The 22,050-nt window shown below is 46.4% G+C and overlaps 2 protein-coding genes across 2 annotated transcripts in view; one reads left to right on the top strand and one right to left on the bottom strand.

The window, feature by feature from the left end:
- The window catches only part of pdzrn4 (PDZ domain containing ring finger 4), an 83,086-nt gene that overhangs the window by 52,321 nt on the left and 8,715 nt on the right, over positions 1-22,050 (top strand). Inside the window, exons 2-4 of the mRNA XM_031815155.1 lie at positions 11,889-12,139; positions 13,450-13,552; positions 18,517-18,615. Coding sequence (XP_031671015.1) covers positions 11,889-12,139; positions 13,450-13,552; positions 18,517-18,615 — 453 coding nt within the window. The remainder of the gene's footprint in view (positions 1-11,888; positions 12,140-13,449; positions 13,553-18,516; positions 18,616-22,050) is intronic.
- Positions 212-11,761, bottom strand: LOC116360601 (keratin-associated protein 4-3-like; the record flags this gene model as incomplete). The annotated part of the gene is made up of 2 exons (XM_031815519.1): positions 11,757-11,761; positions 212-707 (listed from the first exon to the last, which is right to left on the bottom strand). Coding segments are annotated over exons 1-2 (501 nt in total), but the record flags the coding sequence as incomplete, so codon positions are not given.

Below are 22,050 nucleotides of genomic sequence, written 5' to 3'. Positions count from 1 at the left end.
AGCTAGAGTGACAGCAGCTAGAGTGACAGCAGCGAGAGGGACGGCAGCTAGAGTGACAGCAGCTAGAGTGACAGCAGCTAGAGAAACGGCAGCGAGAGGTGCAGCAGCTAGAGGTGCAGCAGCGAGAGGTGCAGCAGCGAGAGTGACAGCAGCGAGAGTGACAGCAGCGAGAGTGACAGCAGCTAGAGTGACAGCAGCGAGAGGGACGGCAGCTAGAGTGACAGCAGCTAGAGTGACAGCAGCTAGAGTGACAGCAGCTAGCGTGACAGCAGCGAGAGCGACAGCAGCGAGAGCGACAGCAGCTAGAGCGACAGCAGCTAGAGTGACAGCAGCGAGAGTGACAGCAGCGAGAGTGACAACAGCTAGAGTGACAGCAGCTAGAGTGACAGCAGCTAGAGTGACAGCAGCTAGAGTGACAGCAGCGAGAGGTGCAGCAGCTAGAGTGATGGCAGCTAGAGTGACAGCAGCGAGAGGGACGGCAGCTAGAGTGACAGCAGCTAGAGTGACAGCAGCGAGAGCGACAGCAGCTAGAGTGACAGCAGCTAGAGTGACAGCAGCTAGAGTGGCAGTAGCTAGAATGACAGCAGCTAGAGTGGCAGTAGCTAGAATGACAGCAGCTAGAGTGACAGCAGCTAGAGTGACAGCAGCTAGAGTGACAGCAGCGAGAGTGACAACAGCTAGAGTGACAACAGCTAGAGTGACAGCAGCTAGAGTGACAGCAGCGAGAGTGACAGCAGCTAGAGTGACAGCAGCGAGAGTGACAGCAGCTAGAGTGGCAGTAGCTAGAATGACAGCAGCTAGAGTGACAGCAGCGAGAGTGACAGCAGCTAGAGTGACAGCAGCGAGAGTGACAGCAGCGAGAGTGACAGCAGCTAGAGTGACAGCAGCTAGAGTGGCAGCAGCTAGAGTGGCAGTAGCTAGAGTGACAGAAGCTAGAGTGACAGCAGCTAGAGTGACAGCAGCGAGAGTGACAGCAGTGAGAGTGACAGCGACAGCAGCTAGAGTGACAGCAGCTAGAGTGACAGCAGCGAGAGTGACAGCAGCTAGAGTGACAGCAGCTAGAGCAACAGCAGCGAGAGCGACAGCAGCGAGAGTGACAGCAGCGAGAGTGACAAAAGCTAGAGTGACAGAAGCTAGAGTGACAGCAGTGAGAGTGACAACAGCTAGAGTGACAGCAGCTAGAGTGACAGCAGCGAGAGTGACAGCAGCTAGAGTGACAGCAGCGAGAGTGACAACAGCTAGAGTGACAGCAGCTAGAGTGACAGCAGCTAGAGTGACAGCAGCGAGAGGTGCAGCAGCTAGAGTGACGGCAGCTAGAGTGACAGCAGTGAGAGGGACGGCAGCTAGAGTGACAGCAGCTAGAGTGACAGCAGCTAGAGTGACAGCAGCTAGCGTGACAGCAGCGAGAGCGACAGCAGCGAGAGCGACAGCAGCTAGAGCGACAGCAGCTAGAGTGACAGCAGCTAGAGTGACAGCAGCGAGAGTGACAACAGCCAGAGTGACAGCAGCTAGAGTGACAGCAGCGAGAGTGACAGCAGCGAGAGTGACAGCAGCGAGAGGTGCAGCAGCTAGAGTGACGGCAGCTAGAGTGACAGCAGCGAGAGGGACGGCAGCTAGAGTGACAGCAGCTAGAGTGACAGCAGCGAGAATGACAACAGCTAGAGTGACAGCAGCTAGAGTGACAGCAGCGAGAGTGACAGCAGCTAGATTGACAGCAGCGAGAGGTGCAGCAGCTAGAATGACGGCAGCTAGAGTGACAGCAGCTAGAGTGACAGCAGCGAGAGTGACAGCAGCTAGAGTGACAGCAGCGAGAGCAACAGCAGCGAGAGCGACAGCAGCGAGAGTGACGGCAGCGAGAGTGACAAAAGCTAGAGTGACAGAAGCTAGAGTGACAGCAGCTAGAGTGACAGCAGCGAGAGTGACAACAGCTAGAGTGACAGCAGCTAGAGTGACAGCAGCGAGAGTGACAGCAGCTAGAGTGGCAGCAGCAAGAGGTGCAGCAGCTAGAGTGACGGCAGCGAGAGGGACGGCAGCTAGAGTGACAGCAGCTAGAGTGACAGCAGCTAGAGTGACATCAGCTAGAGTGACAGCAGCTAGAGTGACAGCAGCTAGAGTGACAGCAGCGAGAGTGACAGCAGCTAGAGTGACAGCAGCTAGAGTGACAGCAGCTAGAGTGACAGCAGCTAGCGTGACATCAGCTAGAGTGACAGCAGCGAGAGCGACAGCAGCTAGAGCGACAGCAGCTAGAGTGACAGCAGCTAGAGTGACAGCAGCGAGAGTGACAACAGCTAGAGTGACAGCAGCTAGAGTGACAGCAGCGAGAGTGACAGCAGCTAGAGTGACAGCAGCGAGAGTGACAACAGCTAGAGTGACAGCAGCTAGAGTGACAGCAGCGAGAGTGACAGCAGCTAGAGTGACAGCAGCGAGAGGTGCAGAAGCTAGAGTGACGGCAGCTAGAGTGACAGCAGTGAGAGGGACGGCAGCTAGAGTGACAGCAGCTAGAGTGACAGCAGCTAGAGTGACAGCAGCTAGCGTGACAGCAGCGAGAGCGACAGCAGCGAGAGCGACAGCAGCTAGAGCGACAGCAGCTAGAGTGACAGCAGCTAGAGTGACAGCAGCGAGAGTGACAGCAGCGAGAGGTGCAGCAGCTAGAGTGACGGCAGCTAGAGTGACAGCAGCGAGAGGGACGGCAGCTAGAGTGACAGCAGCTAGAGTGACAGCAGCTAGAGTGACAGCAGCGAGAATGACAACAGCTAGAGTGACAGCAGCTAGAGTGACAGCAGCGAGAGTGACAGCAGCTAGAGTGACAGCAGCGAGAGGTGCAGCAGCTAGAGTGACGGCAGCTAGAGTGACAGCAGCTAGAGTGACAGCAGCTAGAGTGACAGCAGCTAGCGTGACAGCAGCGAGAGCGACAGCAGGGAGAGCGACAGCAGCTAGAGCGACAGCAGCTAGAGTGACAGCAGCTAGAGTGACAGCAGCGAGAGTGACAGCAGCGAGAGGTGCCACAGCTAGAGTGACGGCAGCTAGAGTGACAGCAGCGAGAGGGACGGCAGCTAGAGTGACAGCAGCTAGAGTGACAGCAGCGAGAGTGACAGCAGCTAGAGTGACAACAGCTAGAGTGACAGCAGCTAGAGTGACAGCAGCGAGAGTGACAGCAGCTAGATTGACAGCAGCGAGAGGTGCAGCAGCTAGAATGACGGCAGCTAGAGTGACAGCAGCTAGAGTGACAGCAGCGAGAGGTGCAGCAGTGAGAGTGACGGCAGCTAGAGTGACAGCAGCTAGAGTGACAGCAGCTAGAGTGACAGCAGCGAGAGTGACAGCAGCTAGAGTGACAGCAGCGAGAGGTGCAGCAGCTAGAGTGACGGCAGCTAGAGTGACGGCAGCTAGAGTGACAGCAGCGAGAGGGACGGCAGCTAGAGTGACAGCAGCTAGAGTGACAGCAGCTAGAGTGACAGCAGCTAGAGTGACAGCAGCGAGAGTGACAGCAGCTAGAGTGACAACAGCTAGAGTGACAGCAGCGAGAGTGACAGCAGCTAGAGTGACAGCAGCTAGAGTGACAGCAGCGAGAGTGACATCAGCTAGAGTGACAGCAGCTAGAGTGACAGCAGCTAGAGTGACAGCGGCGAGAGTGACAGCAGCGAGAGTGACAGCAGCTAGAGTGACAGCAGCGAGAGTGGCAGCAGCTAGAGTGACAGCAGCTAGAGTGACAGCAGTGAGAGTGACGGCAGCGAGAGGGAGGCTGCATTGGAATCTATAGAAGAGCAAGTTGATGAGCAACAAACTGAAGTAAGAGAAATTGACACTGTTCCTGTTCTCCATCATGGATAGCCTTAGTCCTTCTACTCCTATGCAGTTAACAGCCAATTTAGCTGACAATTGGAAACATTGCAAGCAGAGATTCAATATCTACCTAGCAGCCAGTGGTTCAGAGGGAGATGATGACAAATTGAAAGCTTCCATTTTTCTACATGTTATTGGAGAGGATGCATTGGACATTTACAATATCTTTCAGCAAGACGAGGCAAACTTGACATTGACTGTGCTAATGGCTAAATTTGAGGAGTCCTTTGTACCAAGCCAGAACGTCACGTTTGAGCGATACAAGTTTTTCTCTCATGATCAGAAACAAGGAGTCAGTTCTGACCAGTATTTGGCTGAGCTGAACGCACTGAGCAAAATGTGTGAATTTAAAAATCTGAAAGACTCACTAGTGAAAGACAGAATAGTCTGTGGCATAGTTGATAATGGACTCAAGGAGAGATCGCTGCGTGAGCAAGATTTAACTTAGGATAAAGCAGTGAATATGTGTCGAGCAGCTGAAACCAGCAGAGCACAAGCTAAAGAGCTGTGCAGGGAAGAGACATCAGTGTATGCAATAACAAGAGAGGAGCACCACACACACAACACCTTACAAAACAAAAACAAGCAAAAGAGAGAAATCAAAACACTACATGTGGAAAATGTGGATTTATCCACAAGCCCAAAAAATGCCCTGCATATGTCAAATCATGTAACAACCGTGGGAAAAATATTAATTTCTCAAAATGCTGCAAAGCTGAGGCTACAAAGAAAAAGGTTCACACAGTCGAGGAGATTGAAGAATTGTTTGTTGATTCTGTGGAAATATGCAATGCAGTAAATGCTGAATGGATTGTGCCATTGACTGTGAATGAAACTATAATACCATTCCAGCTTGATACTGGAGCACAGGTAAACCTGTTATCCCTGGATGACTACAAAACACTGAAGGTGAATGAAGCTATAATACCATTCCAGCTTGATACTGGAGCACAGGTAAACCTGTTATCGCTGGATGACTACAAAACACTGAAGGTGAATGAAGCTATAATACCATTCCAGCTTGATACTGGAGCACAGGTAAACCTGCTGTCGCTGGATGACTACAAAACACTGAAGGTGAAGATGAAGGTTACTGGTTATACTGGGGAGAACGTACCAGTCAAAGGTAGCTGCATAGTAACTTTACAGCACAAAGGAAAACAGTTCAGAGCGCAGCTGCTGATTGTGGAAAAGAGTGTACAGTCTATTCTAGGTGTAGCTCAATTTGTTGAAAAGAGTGTATGTAGTGACATCACAGACTGAAAATGACCAAGAATCGCTACTGGCTGAGTATGAGGACGTGTTTGAGGGTCTTGGATGTTCACCAGGAGAACACAACTGTGTACTGATGACAAAATGACTCCAGTTGTGCATGCAGTGCAGTACATCCAGTGTATGCATGCAGTGCAGTACATCCAGTGCATGCATGCAGAAAAGTTCCATTTGCACTGAGGAAAAAACTCAAAGAGGAACTCGGACGCATGGAAAAGATGGACGTCATCACAAAAATGGATGAACCTACAGACTGGGTAAGCTCACTGGTTATTGTGGTGAAAAAGAACGGCGATCTCAGGATATGTCTAGACCCGAGAGATCTCAACAAAGCAATCAAGAGAGAGCATTTCAAGATGCCAACCAGAGAAGAGATAATGTCGCAGTTTGCTGGAGCAATGTGGTTCAGTAAGCTTGATGCCTCATTAGGATTCTGGCAAATGAAGCTAGATGATGCAAGCCCAAGGCTATGCACATTCAACACACCTGAGGGCAAGTACAGATTTCTTCGTCTACCATATGAGATTCTCTCAGCGCCAGAGGTCTACCGCAAGACAATCCACATGATCGTCGAGCACATTCCAGGAGTGGAGACCATGATGGATGACATCATCATCTGAGGGTCCACAAAAGAAGAACATGATGCGAGAGGGAGACAAGTGCTGGACCTGACACGGAAAGTCAATCTAAAACTAAACAAGGACAAATGCGAGTTTGGTGTGAAAACACTTCCCTTCGTGGGAGATGTACTTTCAGAGGACGGAGTCAAACCAGACCCAAGGAAAACATCAGCCAGCAAAAGTATGATGTGAAGATGATTTATACCCCAGGAAAGTTCATGTTCGCCGCCCACTCTCTTTCTCGAGCAGCAGTCGACAAGAAGGAGAGCTTCGGCACACAGAAAAACACTGAGATTCAGGCCTACGTCGATATGATCGTAAACATCACTTCCTGCGTCTTCTGAGAGAATGGAGCAGATCAAAAGAGAGACCGCAGCTGACCAAACAATGACAGAGTTGAAAGAAACAACACTGATAGGATGGCCTGCACAGAAAAACAACTGTCCAAGGAGAATACAGGATTACTGGATGTGCAGAGCAGAGCTCACCATTGTGGATGACATAGAGTTCAAACGCAACAATATTGTCATTCCCATGACACTATGCAAAGAAATGCTACAGAAAATACACGAGGGCCACTTGGGTGAGGAAAAATGCAAATGACGAGCACAAGAAGTAATGTACTGGCCAAGAATGAACCAGGAAATCAGCCAGACCACTGCTTCATGTGAACTGTGTTTGACCTTCAGGCCAAAGCAGCAAGCAGAGCCGCTAATGCCTCATCCAGTACCCAACAGACCCTACTACAAAGTTGGAGTTGACCTTTTTGACTGCAACGGCATAAGTCACAATGTTGTTACCGACTACTACTCAAACTACCCTGAAGTAGCAACACTGACAACTACCTCCAGCAGAGCTGTAACCACCTACCTGAAATCAGTCTTTGCAAGACATGGGGCTGCGTCTGAACTGTACTCGGACAATGGCCTGCAGTTCTCAAGATCTGAATTCCGATCGTTCGCTACGGGTCCAACGGCTTAGCAGAGAGTTCAGTCAAAATTGTCAAAGGTCTGATGAAAAAGGCACACGATGGAAAGGAGGATTTCCTAAAAAATCTGATGATCTACCGCAGCACACCGCTGCAGAACGGACTTTCAACTGCACGAATGTTGATGGGACGTCGCATCAGAACCAACCTACCCATCCATGAGGACTTGTTAACACCCAGAGGTGCTCACAAAGTCAAACTCGCAAAGGAAAAACAGAAAGACAAACAAAAACCTGGAGATCATGTACGACTCCGAGACACCACTACAGGAACCTGGATGCAACAAGGGTGTGTGCAGAGAGAAGTTGCACCGCGATCCTATGGAATCCAAACGGAGCATGGATCACAACTGAGACGAAATAGAGTGTATCTAAGGCTTCAGCCATTCACCCATTCACCCTGGAGGATACTGCTGAAGCGTCAAATGCCTTTAGAAATGAACAATTCAGTCAGAACATCCTGACTGACAATGATCGCTGTCCAACTGTTTCAGGAAGCACTTCAGCAGAACAACCAAAAAGGACTGTCAGAGCCCCTGAAAGGCTTATTGAGAATTGCTAAAAAAAAATACAAAATACAAATGTTTATGTGTTTATGTGAAAAGAAATAGAGTGTTATTGAAAATATCAGAGAGAGAGAGAGAGAGAGAGAGAGAGAGAGAGAGAGAGAGAGAGAGAGAGAGAGAGAGAGAGAGAGAGAGAGAGAGAGAGAGAGAGAGAGAGAGAGAGAGAGATCATTCAGCCTAGAAGCATGATGGAGGAAAAGTGAAATAAACCATTGTTTATTATCTATTTCACTTGCTTTGGCAATGTAAACATGTTTCCCATGCCAATAAAGCCCCTTAAATGTAATTGAGAGAGAGCACAGAGATTAAAACATCACAGTTCACAGATGGTCTTTGCTATATTGCTGTGTGCTGAGCCAGGCAGTAACTCTGAGAGTGTAGCTCAGGTCAAATAAGATACATGTTATTTCTCTATTAGTGGTTAACCACAGGGTGTTGCTTTATTCTGTCTTTGCTGTATGCTGATCTTAGCAAGAGCTCTAACAGTCAGTCAGTAGATCTAACAGTCAGTCAGGAGATCTAACAGTCAGTCAGTAGATCTAACAGTCAGTCAGTAGATCTAACAGTCAGTCAGGAGATCTAACAGTCAGTCAGGAGATCTAACAGTCAGTCAGTAGATCTAACAGTCAGTCAGGAGATCTAACAGTCAGTCAGTAGATCTAACAGTCAGTCAGGAGATCTAACAGTCAGTCAGGAGATCTAACAGTCAGTCAGGAGATCTAACAGTCAGTCAGGAGATCTAACAGTCAGTCAGTAGATCTAACAGTCAGTCAGGAGATCTAACAGTCAGTCAGGAGATCTAACAGTCAGTCAGGAGATCTAACAGTCAGTCAGGAGATCTAACAGTCAGTCAGTAGATCTAACAGTCAGTCAACCTCATTACAGAGATACATGGAGCTGGTTTTAACCTCATTACAGAGATACATGGAGCTGGTTTTTAACTCATTACAGAGATACATAGAGCTGGTTTCTATCTCATTTCAGAGAGACATGGAGCTGGTTTTAACTCATTACAGAGATACATAGAGCTGGTTTCTATCTCATTTCAGAGAGACATGGAGCTGGTTTTAACCTCATTACAGAGATACATGGAGCTGGTTTTAACCTCATTACAGAGATACATGGAGCTGGTTTTTAACTCATTACAGAGATACATAGAGCTGGTTTCTATCTCATTTCAGAGAGACATGGAGCTGGTTTTAACTCATTACAGAGATACATGGAGCTGGTTTCTAACTCATTACAGAGCTGAATAGAGCAACCATCTATTTCTTTATTTCTGCATCATATTTAATAATAAATAGATTAATTCAGTACTGGGTTAGGGTTAGGTAAGTAAGTGTGTGTGTGTGTGTATCAGCGGGTGCATACATGTGTATCCATGTGCGTATGTTTGTGTATCTATGTGTGTGTGTGTGTGTGTGTGTGTGTGTGTGTGTGTGTGTGTGTGTGTGTGTGTGTGTGTGTGTGTGTGCGCCCCAGTTTGGCATCCTGACACATTTCAACAATCCGTGTTGAAAATAAATCTGAGGATGTGATTGATTGAACATGAATTTGACATCTGTACTGTAATGAGGCTCTGTAATTGGATAAACCGTGTATCTGAGGTCACAGATGACTGCAGACCATTAGACAGATGAGGGACATCCAACCCTTACCTCAACCCTAACCAGCTCTCTGCCTTCATCGATCCCTCAGGCAAAAACCGGCCCAATGTTCTACCCTCTTCAGACCAGACTGACTTGCAATATGCAGACAGAGCAGGAAGTTGCAATAGGCCCGTGCAACCCAAGGTTTGACACCAACAGAAATCCTCTCAACCCTAACCCTCAACTCTAACCCTAACCCTCAACTCTAACCCTAACCCTCAACCCTTACCTCAACTCTAACCCTAGCCTCAACCCTAACCCTAGCCTCAACCCCAACCCTAGCCTCAACCCTAACTCTAGCCTCAGCTCAGGTGTTACTTGGCAGGTGTCAGTATGATGAGTGTACCTCCCACTGAAACCCAGACATCTAGTTTGAACCCCACAGTGCTGTGATGATCAGACCCAGAGACAGAGACCCAGAGCTCAGACCAGTCCAACCCAGGGGAAGAGGCCTCCACCCTGGCCTTCTCCCTCTCCACCTCCCCTGGAGAGACAGCAGGTGCCCTTTAAAACTGACAGGCTTTTCTTCTCCAGGCTCACCCAGGCTCTCAGGGATCATTACTGAACTGTTAGTCCCAGGGGTCCACTGTTCTGTTCGGTGGTGGATAGGAGGTCTCAGTAAGTCAGTTCAGTACTGGATATGAATAAGAATGGAGAAGAAAGGAGCATCAGTGTGTGAAATCGTAGCATTGTAATGCTTCTCTGAAATACAAGTATATAATAGTGTTTTCAAATGGCTTATGTTGTTGCCTTGGCAAGACAATGACAAAGGTGTTGGCTGATGCAGAAACAGACTGGTATTCAGCAGGCTGTAATTGGATCACTAGGTGCACAGTATCACATATGCTGCTTCTCTGTGGGCTCCCGACATACGACTAACAGAACACCTCCATCTCCTCTATCTGGTGGGACTTGGGAATGCTAGGGACTTGGGAATGCTAGGGACTTGGAAATGCTAGGGACTTGGGAATGCAAGGGACTTGGGATGCTAGGGACTTGGGAATGGTAGAAACTTCGGAAAGGTAGGGGCTTGGGAATGGGAGGGACTTGGGAATGGTAGGGACTTAGGAATGGTAGGGACTTGGGAATGGGAGGAACTTCTGAAAGGTAGGGACTTGGGAATGGTAGGGGCTTGGGAATGGTAGGGACTTGGGAATGGTAGGAACTTCTGAAAGATAGGGACTTGGGAATGGTAGGGGCTTGGGAATGGTAGGGACTTGGGAAAGGTAGGGGCTTGGGAATGGGAGGGACTTGGGAATGGTAGGGACTTAGGAATGGTAGGGACTTGGGAATGGTAGAAACTTCGGAAAGGTAGGGGCTTGGGAATGGGAGGGACTTGGGAATGGTAGGGACTTGGGAATGGTAGAAACTTCAGAATGCTAGGGACTTGGGAATGCTAGGGACTTGGGAATGCTAGGGACTTGGAAATGCTAGGGACTTGGGAATGCAAGGGACTTGGGAATGCTAGGGACTTGGGAATGGTAGAAACTTCGGAAAGGTAGGGGCTTGGGAATGGGAGGGACTTGGGAATGGTAGGGACTTAGGAATGGTAGGGACTTGGGAATGGTAGAAACTTCTGAAAGGTAGGGACTTGGGAATGGTAGGGGCTTGGGAATGGTAGGGACTTGGGAAAGGTAGGGGCTTGGGAATGGGAGGGACTTGGGAATGGTAGGGACTTAGGAATGGTAGGGACTTGGGAATGGTAGAAACTTCGGAAAGGTAGGGGCTTGGGAATGGGAGGGACTTGGGAATGGTAGGGACTTAGGAATGGTAGGGACTTGGGAATGGGAGGAACTTGGGAATGGTAGGGACTTGGGAATGGTAGAAACTTCAGAATGCTAGGGACTTGGGAATGCTAGGGACTTGGGAATGCTAGGGACTTGGAAATGCTAGGGACTTGGAAATGCTAGGGACTTGGGAATGCAAGGGACTTGGGAATGCTAGGGACTTGGGAATGGTAGAAACTTCGGAAAGGTAGGGGCTTGGGAATGGGAGGGACTTGGGAATGGTAGGGACTTAGGAATGGTAGGGACTTGGGAATGGTAGGGACTTGGGAATGGTAGAAACTTCAGAATGCTAGGGACTTGGGAATGCTAGGGACTTGGGAATGCTAGGGACTTGGAAATGCTAGGGACTTGGGAATGCAAGGGACTTGGGAATGCTAGGGACTTGGGAATGGTAGAAACTTCGGAAAGGTAGGGGCTTGGGAATGGGAGGGACTTGGGAATGGTAGGGACTTAGGAATGGTAGGGACTTGGGAATGGTAGGGACTTTGGAATGGTAGGGACTTGGGAATGGTAGGGACTTGGGAATGGTAGGGACTTGGGATTGGGAGGGACTTGGGAATGGTAGGGACTTGGGAATGGTAGGGACTTGGGAATGGTAGGGACTTGGGAATGGTAGGAACTTCTGAAAGGTAGGGACTTGGGAATGGTAGGGGCTTGGGAATGGTAGGGACTTGGGAATGGTAGGAACTTCAGAAAGGTAGGGACTTGGGAATGGTAGTGACTTCTGAAAGGTAGGGACTTGGGAATGGTAGTGACTTCTGAAAGGTAGGGACTTGGGAATGGTAGGGGCTTGGGAATGGTAGTGACTTCTGAAAGGTAGGGACTTGGGAAAGGTAGGGGCTTGGGAATGGTAGGGACTTGGGAATGGTAGGAACTTTGGAAAGGTAGGGACTTAGGAATGGTAGTGACTTTGGAATGGTGGGGACTTGGGAATGGAAGGAATTTGGGAATGGTGGGGACTTGGGAATGGAAGGGACTTGGGAGTGGTAGGGACTTGGCTGTGGGAAGAGTTTAGCTTTTGTGATACTGACTCACCACATAGACACCTAGTTATTCCTGTACAGTATACATAGGTTTAAGACTCTTCTGTCTCCCACCCCATAGACACCTAGTTATTCCTGTACTGTGTACATAGGTTTAAGACTCTTCTATCTCTTCCCTGTTCAGGTGAATGGCAGGGACTACTCCAAGGCCAGCCATGACGAGATGGTGGAGGTCATCAGAAGAGACCCCATCGTGGTGCAGGTTGTCCGTCGCCATGGCAACCCCACCCACTCACACCAAACATTACAGGAAGTTCACGTGGTGGACGTGTGCACGCAGACGGATATCACTTTTGAACACATCATGGCCCTGGCTAAGCTGAGGCCTGCTACTCCACCTGTACCCGACATCTGCCCCTTTCTGCTGTCAGACAGGTGAGGGGCATCTAATCCTAACCCTAACCTTATCCCTTACCCTAACCCTAGCCTTAAAACTTACCCTAACCTTAACATTAACCTTATCCCTTACCCTAACCTTAACCTTATCCCTTACCCTAGCCTTAAAACTTACCCTAACCTTAACATTAACCTTATCCCTTTCCCTAACCCTAGCCTTAAAACTTACCGTAACCCTAACCCTCAACTCTAACCCTAACCTGTTATCTGCCCCTTCCTGCTGTCGGCCATGTTGCCATAGATTTAACCTCACTAGGGGTTAATATACAGGGAGCCAGGATTTGAGAACCATTGTTTAGAACTCTGTCTGAGTAATACACGTTCTGTATGTGAACAAGGGGTTTGGCCTGAATTTTCTGCCGGAACTTTCTAATAGATAAACCCTTTATTCAGAAAGAATGTGAGTTACCCTTGAATATGAATTAATAACATGTGGATAATGTAATAATATGTGCCATTAGTAGACACTTTTATCCAAAGTGACTTACTGTGGTGAATGTCTACATTTGTATGAGTGGCCCCATGGATAGTTCTCCTCAAGATGGAGATGCTTTATTATGGGTTACATCAACCTGATGTGGTTGATCAGAGCCTCTACTGTATCATGGAGGACAGCAGCATTACTGCCCCCCCAGTACAGCTGATCACATCCCTTTAATGTCATTAGGATGCTCTCCAACTGGCATGTAATCATTGTGTCTGCAGTGCAGCCAGACTGCTGCATCCATTCCCTTTAAGAGTTTACAAGGTGATTAAAAACAAACAGAGTGACTGTTATACAGCGCTACGTTCATTCTCAGTCTATTTATAGGTCTTTACTGGGCCAGAAATGAAATACATTATGTCCTATAAACTACAAATCATCCGTTCCCTGGTCTGTGATACGGCTGATAAGGGGGAGACAGAATGGATGCTGTTGTGATTCTAAACAACAGTGATGTTACTGTGGGCTGGTTATATCAGGGCTGACATGTCTCTGTATAGGTGCCAGGTAACCATCTGTTAATCAACCAATTACAGAGGAGACAAAGCTGTCTTTTCACAGGTTCTTTTCACAGCTTCTGTCACTTACATGGGTTTTTTGTCTTGTTAAAATGTGTCCATGTTTAAAATGAAACAATGTGTGTATAGATCCCTGTCATCAGTTGCTTTCCTGGAGGTTGTAAAAGGGATTTTATGTTAGCGACCAATATGCACAACACAGGGAGAAAGGTGTTGAAACCAGCTTGAAACTCACACATCTTTCTCCTCTTCCCCCTCTCTCTTCCTCTCATTCTGTCTCTCCTCAGCTGTCACTCCATCCACACCATGGAGCATGAATTCTACGAGTGTCCAGAGTACCTCTCCAACACCCCAGCTGAAGTGGACAGGCCAGAGGAGTTTGAGTATGAGGTAAATCAATATGGAGCCACACAAATTCCTGCGATGACAATTCTCCCACAGGGGTTATATTGACAAGTCATCTGTCTCTTGGTCAAATACAGTGTCCCCTACTTATTCACTGCAAAGATAATTACAACCACATCTCCACCGTAGCTCATTATGTCATCGGAATGATAAAGATTAAAATACCGGTATGAATCTTACTACCTCAATTTGGTATGTTTTCCCTATAAACAATGACACTTTTCAGATACAGTTGGAGTGTTGAAAAATAGCCTGTCTGGGAGGCTGGGTGGAGATTGTAATTTGTGTCAGAGAGGCAGTGACCGTGGGAGACGTGAGGTGATGGGTGACGTGGTAGTGTGTGTGTTTGTGCAGTGGTGCTGCTCGTATAATGGGTGCCCGTGGTTCGCTGCACAGGATTCTGGGTCATTAGTGTTCCTCTGCTGTCAGCTGTGGTTTAACGGCCACTTCTGACTAAATGGATGGATGTCTCTCTGTGTGAGAGAGGGATGAGAGACAGCGTGAAGTTCGAGCACACACTCACAGACACACACACACACAAGTGCACACACACTCGCAGGCAGGTGGACACACACGCACACACACACACACAGTTTGGCCAGCCCAACTGAGGCAGGGTCAGTGGCAGGTCGTGACCTGATTACTGTTGTTATGGCTACTCCTTCCCCTCACACAGCTGGCCCTCAGTTACTCTTTGTTCAGTCAAGTGTATCTAACTGTACCCTGAATGCCCTTGCTCCTCAGTAGCCCCGGCAGCTCAGGGAAATTAGCTGTGAAGGATGTGTTTAGCCTGGCTTCACACTACTGCCGTGTAACTTAAGGACAGCTACAGGGCAGCTGTGGGAGGTTTTTCTTCCTAGTGGCCCGCTATAAAAACAACACACAGATACAGATGATCTTCTAATCAAGACTAGCGTGGTCTCTCTAACCTCAGTACATCCACAGATTATTACTAGGTCCCGTGCTGACGAGTATAAGGTTGTGTCCTGTAGCCCTATACGAGTAAATGTACTGTCTGCACGACACACTGTGATTTGTAACTTTAGGAGGGAGTCTCTAATCTAAACTCAAACGTCTCCAGATTACAAGGTTGTGTCCTGTACTACTCAGTGGGATTGTTCTCTCTAGTAATGCCCTCTGACAGTAGTGAGCTGGTGTTCTCTGATCTCTCAGTACATGGTAGTTAATCAACAGTGATGGTGCGTTCGTGTCAACCACATTTCTCGACCGTTCTGACCCGTTCTAAACTGTGTGGAAGTGTGGAGTCTACTCGCCAGTAACAGCTGAGACCTAGTCAAAAGTGCCCTCCCTCCTCTGTTTGTCCTCTGTTTGTTGTGGCTAGATGTCAAAGAAATTCATATTTAAAAAAAAATATTTCCCAACTGCCAGCCAGAATCCTTTGGAAATTAGGCTATCCTTTTAATTAGGCTATCCCTTTAATGAGGGTATCCCTTTAATTAGGCTATCCCTTTAATGAGGGTATCCCTTTAATGAGGGTATCCCTTTAATGAGGCTATCCCTTTAATGAGGGTATCCCTTTAATGAGGGTATCCCTTTAATGAGGGTATCCCTTTAATTAGGCTATCCCTTTAATGAGGGTATCCCTTTAATTAGGCTATCCCTTTAATGAGGGTATCCCTTTAATGAGGGTATCCCTGATATAGTCCCTTCTTTTGACCCCCTGCCATCCAGCTGTAACTCCACACGTAAAATAACTTTTGCAGAGCAAAATGTCAAACTGTAAAATGATATCATTCTGTTTCTTCCCAACACAGCAGTGACCAAACAGACAGGGGTTAATACACCTGCAACATTAAGGGAACACGCTGTGTAGTAAATGCCATCAGTGCCATCAGACCATCAAAGACATACCCAGTGGGACACTCGTCTGTGTTTTATTTGATATGAGGTTTTAGTGCTATTGATGTACAGACCACCCTCTGGGCAGTGGACATGTGTTACCATGGTGATGAGAGATTAGGAACCACACAACAAGAATAAGCAAAGACCACAGGAGGTGGAATGTCATTTATCAGACAATAAGTCAACATCAATTGCAGTCTTAACTGGTCTGGAATGATGCAGTTTTAGTACCAATGTCACAGCATGTCATGGTGATATTGGGTTACTTGTTGAATTTGTTTGAGTGATACAGTTGGTTTACATTTACACACACACACACACACACACACACACACACACACACACACACACACACACACACACACACACACACACACACACACACACACACACACACACACACACACACACACACACACACACTCCTCAGAAGAGGAGGACGAGATCACACACAAACACACAGATTATTTCACCCTTTGCAGAGACTTACTGGAGAACTGTGTGTTACTCCCTATGAGCTGTTGATCAACATGTTGGTCTTGGTAAAGTTGAGGCACCAAAGTATGTGTCAGTTAAAGGGGGATTTCCCCCTGGGGGAATCTGGGCCTGTTTTCATCATGTCTGAGGCATTTCTAGGACAGTGATATACAGTGCCTTGCAAAAGTATTCGGCCCCCTTGAACTTTGCGACCTTTTGCCACATTTCAGGCTTCAAACATAAAGATATAAAACTGTATTTTTTTGTGAAGAATCAACAACAAGTGGGACACAATCATGAAGTGGAACGACATTTATTGGATATTTCAAACTTTTTTAACAAATCAAAAACTGAAAAATTGGGCGTGCAAAATTATTCAGCCCCCTTAAGTTAATACTTTGTAGCACCACCTTTTGCTGCGATTACAGCTGTAAGTCGCTTGGGGTATGTCTCTATCAGTTTTGCACATCGAGAGACTGACATTTTTTCCCATTCCTCCTTGCAAAACAGCTCGAGCTCAGTGAGGTTGGATGGAGAGCATTTGTGAACAGCAGTTTTCAGTTCTTTCCACAGATTCTCGATTGGATTCAGGTCTGGACTTTGACTTGGCCATTCTAACACCTGGATATGTTTATTTTTGAACCATTCCATTGTAGATTTTGCTTTATGTTTTGGATCATTGTCTTGTTGGAAGACAAATCTCCGTCCCAGTCTCAGGTCTTTTGCAGACTCCATCAGGTTTTCTTCCAGAATGGTCCTGTATTTGGCAAACATAACTTTTTTCATTGTTGCCAAAAAGTTCAATTTTGGTTTCATCTGACCAGAGCACCTTCTTCCACATGTTTGGTGTGTCTCCCAGGTGGCTTGTGGCAAACTTTAAACGGCACTTTTTATGGATATCTTTAAGAAATGGCTTTCTTCTTGCCACTCTTCCATAAAGGCCAGATTTGTGCAATATATGACTGATTGTTGTCCTATGGACAGAGTCTCCCACCTCAGCTGTAGATCCATTTCGACGCCAGCTGAGACGCCAGCTGAGACGCCAGCTGAGACGCCAGCTGAGACGCCAGCTGAGACGCCAGCTGAGACGCCAGCTGAGACGCCAGCTGAGACGCCAGCTGAGACGCCAGCTGAGACGCCAGCTGAGACGCCAGCTGAGACGCCAGCTGAGACGCCAGCTGCAGTTCATCCATAAAAAAAAAAAGATACTATATCAGCAATTCTATTTTGACTTCTAATTGAGAATCTTCCGTTTTGCTGTGAAGGGAACAAATCAATGGTATCTCACCACGTCTCAGCTGGCGTCGAAATGGATTCCCTAACAGTCCAGTCTGATAATCCCTCTGGTAATCTTTGGTCACCGCATCTTTCTTGATAGCCGCAAGCCACTAGGAGAATCAGGGTGAATCTCTGGTAGGTAGAACAGTGAAGGTAACACATTTTTGCGTTTGTTGTAATGAGCACAGCAAGGCACAGAACGCCACATGGGCATGATAACAAACAATAGTGAAAAACAAAAGTTTACAAAGTAATCTTCTGAGATTACTCTGTGTTGGTCATTCGAGGTAAACAATGGCATTATTCAAGTTTGTGGGCACGCCCCCTCTACCTAGCAGGGGGTATCAGCATTCGCTATGAATGCTGGACTTTGTAGTTCGCTATGAGCAGACAATACACATTAAGTCAAAACTTCCCGATACTAACAGTGAAATGAAAATGCCCGAGTTCTAGCTTGTGGTTTGGATAATTGTGATGTTTATGATGAAAACATCATGTTGTTAATATAGTAATGGCTATATGCCATGGCAAGGCCAGGGTGACATTCCCCTTTCATAAACAACTGGAACAAGGCTTGAAGGGACTGGAGTCTGAACCCCATTAGAGTGAATGGTGAATATTTCATCACTGTGGTAACCACAGCCTACTCAGCAACGGGGATCTACACTGGCTCCAAGCTGAATATCCTCAGTAAAAATGACCAGAGGGCCTTAATGTTGGAAGCGTCCGATTTTGAGTGCTTCTGTATAATTATCTCATACTTATCTCACTTTTGAAAAGGATAATTGACCCTTCTGTGCCACTAACCTACTTCCTACATGATGAATGAAGTCAGTACCGTATGTTCTTGGCAACAAGCTCAGTGACAATTCTCAGAGAGTAAGCTCAGAGTACTCTTAAAGCATTTCAGAGAGGGCTGATCTAGGATCAGATCCCCCCTGCCCATTCATTATAAATTGAAAGCCTAAACTGATCCTAGATCAGCACTCCTACGCTGAGACGTTTTTGGAATATGGGCCCAGCTCTTGAACTTGAAAAGAACAAAGTCATTATGAAGTCTCTGCCGGTAACACATCTCTGTTGGACTCTCCTCCTCCTCTCCTCTCCTCCTCCTCTCCTCCTTCTCTCCTCTCCTCCTCTCCTCTCCTCTCCTCCTTCTCTCCTCTCCTCCTCCTCCTCTCCTTCTTCTCTGCTCTCCTCCTCCTCTCCTCCTTCTCTGCTCTCCTCCTCCTCTCCTCCTTCTCTGCTCTCCTCCTCCTCTCCTCCTTCTCTGCTCTCCCCCTCCTCTCCTCCTCTCCATTGTGAATTCTGTCTCTGTTCTGTCTCTACAGCAGGTAGAGCTCTGTCGGCTCAACAGTCAGGAGAAGTTGGGTCTGACGCTGTGCTATCGGACTGACGACGAAGAGGATACAGCTATTTACGTCAGCCATGTAAGAACCACCACCACCATCAGCATCCTTAGGAGCCATGGAACCAATTCAGACTTAGGAAATGTACGGCTTTCCTACGCACTTCTCAGTAGCTGATAATCAGACTTCATGCAGGTGTTAACAGGCTTTGCAGGCGTGGCTTCCTAGCTGAATACATTTATTTCAACTGCTGAAAAAACTCCCACTTGCTGGCCATCAGATTTTCCTGTGGAGTTTTCGTTTAATAGGGGTTTCAGTACATTTATGTAAAGCCAATCCTTTAAAGTTGGTGTACCTTATATTATAATTTTCTCGACAGGCTTACTAGCATAGATGGAGAGAACGGTTCAGAATATTAGGAATCAATGAAAGAAAACCATATATTGTAAATACATGCATATTCGTGTCCTGTTCACCACCAATTGGTTGATTTTAAAATACTCTGATCTTGTATATTATTTAGGGTTAGGAAAGTATTTATGAATAATTTCATAAAAGTTTGGCGAGCCTTTACGCATAACATATATTGGTGAATCAAAAATACAGTGGTTTGATTCATTCTTAAAGTTTCCATATTCAATTGTTCAATTCATGACATATTGAAAGGTGAGAAAAGTGTAGAATAGGGGTGGAACAGTAGTTCTATAAATCTACTGTAATAATCCTCACTGATCATAGAACCGTGACGACGGCGGTCCAGTCATGGTGAACCGTGCACCAGAGTCCGGGTTTAACCCGCTACGTGTGCTCTGAGTTCCAGAATTGATTCAAATAGGCTACGTCCTAAATTACTGCACAACTTGTGATACGTTAGCCTAATATGCTCTACTATTGCTAGCAATCCTCTAGCAAAATGTAAGGAAACAAACACTAAAGGGACAGTTATAAATGAACGTGAGTTTACCTGAAGGTGCCAACGATAGTCATTAATATTTAACATGATACAAGTTGTAAAAAACACAGTGAACAGTCCAGGCATATAATTAAAACATTCTAGAAATCCTAAATCAACTCGGTAGTTATGTTTCAGTTTGCTGCCATATGACTGGTTTCACATTGTCTCCAGTGATCATAAGGTGAAATGGAACTAAAACATTGTTATATTTAAAATCCCCTTATTCAAATGGCTTATTCATTCACTGCATATCCATCGCCAAACCCACTGGCTCCAGGTCATCTACAAGTCTTTGCTAGGTAAAGCCCCACCTTATCTCAGCTCACTGGTCACCATAGCAACACCCACCCGTAGCATGCGCTCCAGCAGATATATTTCACTATATACACCAAAGCCAACACCTCCTTTGGCCACCTTTTCTTCCAGGTCTCTGCTGCCAATGACTGGAACGAATTGCAAAAATCTCTGAAGCTTATATCTCCCTCTCTAACTTTAAGCATCAGCTGTCAGAGCAGCTTACCGATCACTGTACCTGTACACAGCCAATCTGTAAATAGCACACCCGAATACCTCATCCCCATATTATTACTTACCCTCTTGCTCTTTTGCACCCCAGTATCTCTACTTGCACATCATCATCTGCACATCTATCTCTCCAGTATTAATGCTAAATTGTAATTATTTTCTCCCCTAGGGCCTGTTTATTACCTCCCTACTCTTCTACATTTGCACACACTGTACATAGATTTTTCTATTTATTTTATTTTGTGTTATTGATTGTATGTTTGTTTATGTGTAACTCGGTGTTGTTCTTTTTGTCGCAGTGCTTTGCTTTATCTTGGCCAGGTCAAAGTTGTAAATGAGAACTTGTTCTCAACTGGCCTACCTGGTTAAATAAAGGTGAAATAAAATAAATGAACATTTAAAAAAATTACCTAGCTCTTATCAATCAAATTCCCATCAATCAAATGTATTTATAAAGCCATTTTTACATCAGCCGATGTCACAAAGTGCTACACAGAAACCCAGCCTAAGACCCCAAACGGCAATTGGTCTTATCAATTGGTCTTATCAATAGGTCTTATCAATTGGTCTTATCAATAGGTCTTATCAATAGATATTATCAATAGGTCTTATCAATAGGTCTTATCAATAGGTCTTTTCAATAAGTGTTATCAAAAGGTCTTATCAATTAGTACATGACAGTACGTGGGGAATGGTGTTATTTCTATCTGAACAAAGAAAGTAGATGCTTTTACACTTGGAACTGACAAGTTGCTCGACCACATTCATTGTTTCGTGGTGCATAAGGGTGGTGGAATTGTGAGGGAATTATGTCAAGGTCAGAATACGGTGTATCTGTAGACACACCTCCGCTACACCTTCATTTCTTTCATCTTGCACACGAACAAATAGCGAATGAATAGCGTGCTATTCTCATGCTTAAATTCAAGGTCAGAATACGCATGGAGAGAAAAGTGCATAAAAAAAGGGAATTATGTTCCATGAATGTGCGCTTAACTCTGGTCGGAATTCCCCGTTATGAGACTCGATCTTCCCCAGAGAAGTGTCCTGTTTGGTGGGACACAGATCTATCCATGCCCCCCTCCTGAGTCTGGTTCTCTGGTACACGGTCATATGACAAACTGCACTCCCAAGGAAGGGCTTGGTTAACAGGAAGGGCTTGGTTAACTGGAAGGGCTTGATTAACAGGAAGGGCTTGGTTAACAGGAAGGGCTTGGTTAACAGGAAGGGCTTGGTTAACAGGAAGGGCTTGGTTAACTGGAAGGGCTTGGTTAACAGGAAGGGCTTGGTTAACTGGTAGGGCTTGGTTAACAGGAAGGGCTTGGTTAACAGGAAGGGCTTGGTTAACAGGAAGGGCGTGGTTAACAGGAAGGGCTTGGTTAACAGGAAGGGCTTGGTTAACAGGAAGGGCTTGGTTAACAGGAAGGGCTTGGTTAACAGGAAGGCTTGGTTAACAGGAAGGGCTTGGTTAACAGGAAGGGCTTGGTTAACTGGAAGGGCTTGGTTAACAGGAAGGCCTTAGTTCAAAGGAAGGGCTTGGTTAACAGGAAGGGCTTGGTTAACAGGAAGGGCTTGGTTAACAGGAAGGGCTTGGTTAACAGGAAGGCCTAAGTTAAAAGGAAGGCCTTGGTTAACAGGAAGGGCTTGGTTAACAGGAAGGGCTTGGTTAACAGGAAGGGCTTGGTTAACAGGAAGGGCTTGGTTAAAAGGAAGGGAAGAGACATGGCGTGTTAGAATAAATCAAACAAGGAATCCCACCACATATCAATTACCTTTTACAGTCAGAAGCAATTAAAAGATAACTGTGAATTCCCATTTGATATCATATAATGTTGTGGAATATTGACTGACTTTAACTGAATTAGAAGGTGTTAAGGACTGAGGAGGTGTTTGAATGTTTGCCAATAATATCTCTTTCGCTCCAAATAAACCATGCATGGAGAGAGAGGAGAGGAAAGCAAGTGAAGTTTGAAATACTCCCCTCGTTCTGTTCAATATTCTAATTGAGGATTTTAATTAGTCCACAGTGAGTGACA

This window comes from Oncorhynchus kisutch, unplaced genomic scaffold (assembly GCF_002021735.2).
Source record: "Oncorhynchus kisutch isolate 150728-3 unplaced genomic scaffold, Okis_V2 Okis09a-Okis19a_hom, whole genome shotgun sequence".
Taxonomy (NCBI): Eukaryota; Metazoa; Chordata; class Actinopteri; order Salmoniformes; family Salmonidae; genus Oncorhynchus; species Oncorhynchus kisutch.
This window is presented reverse-complemented; position numbering and strand designations above follow the sequence as displayed.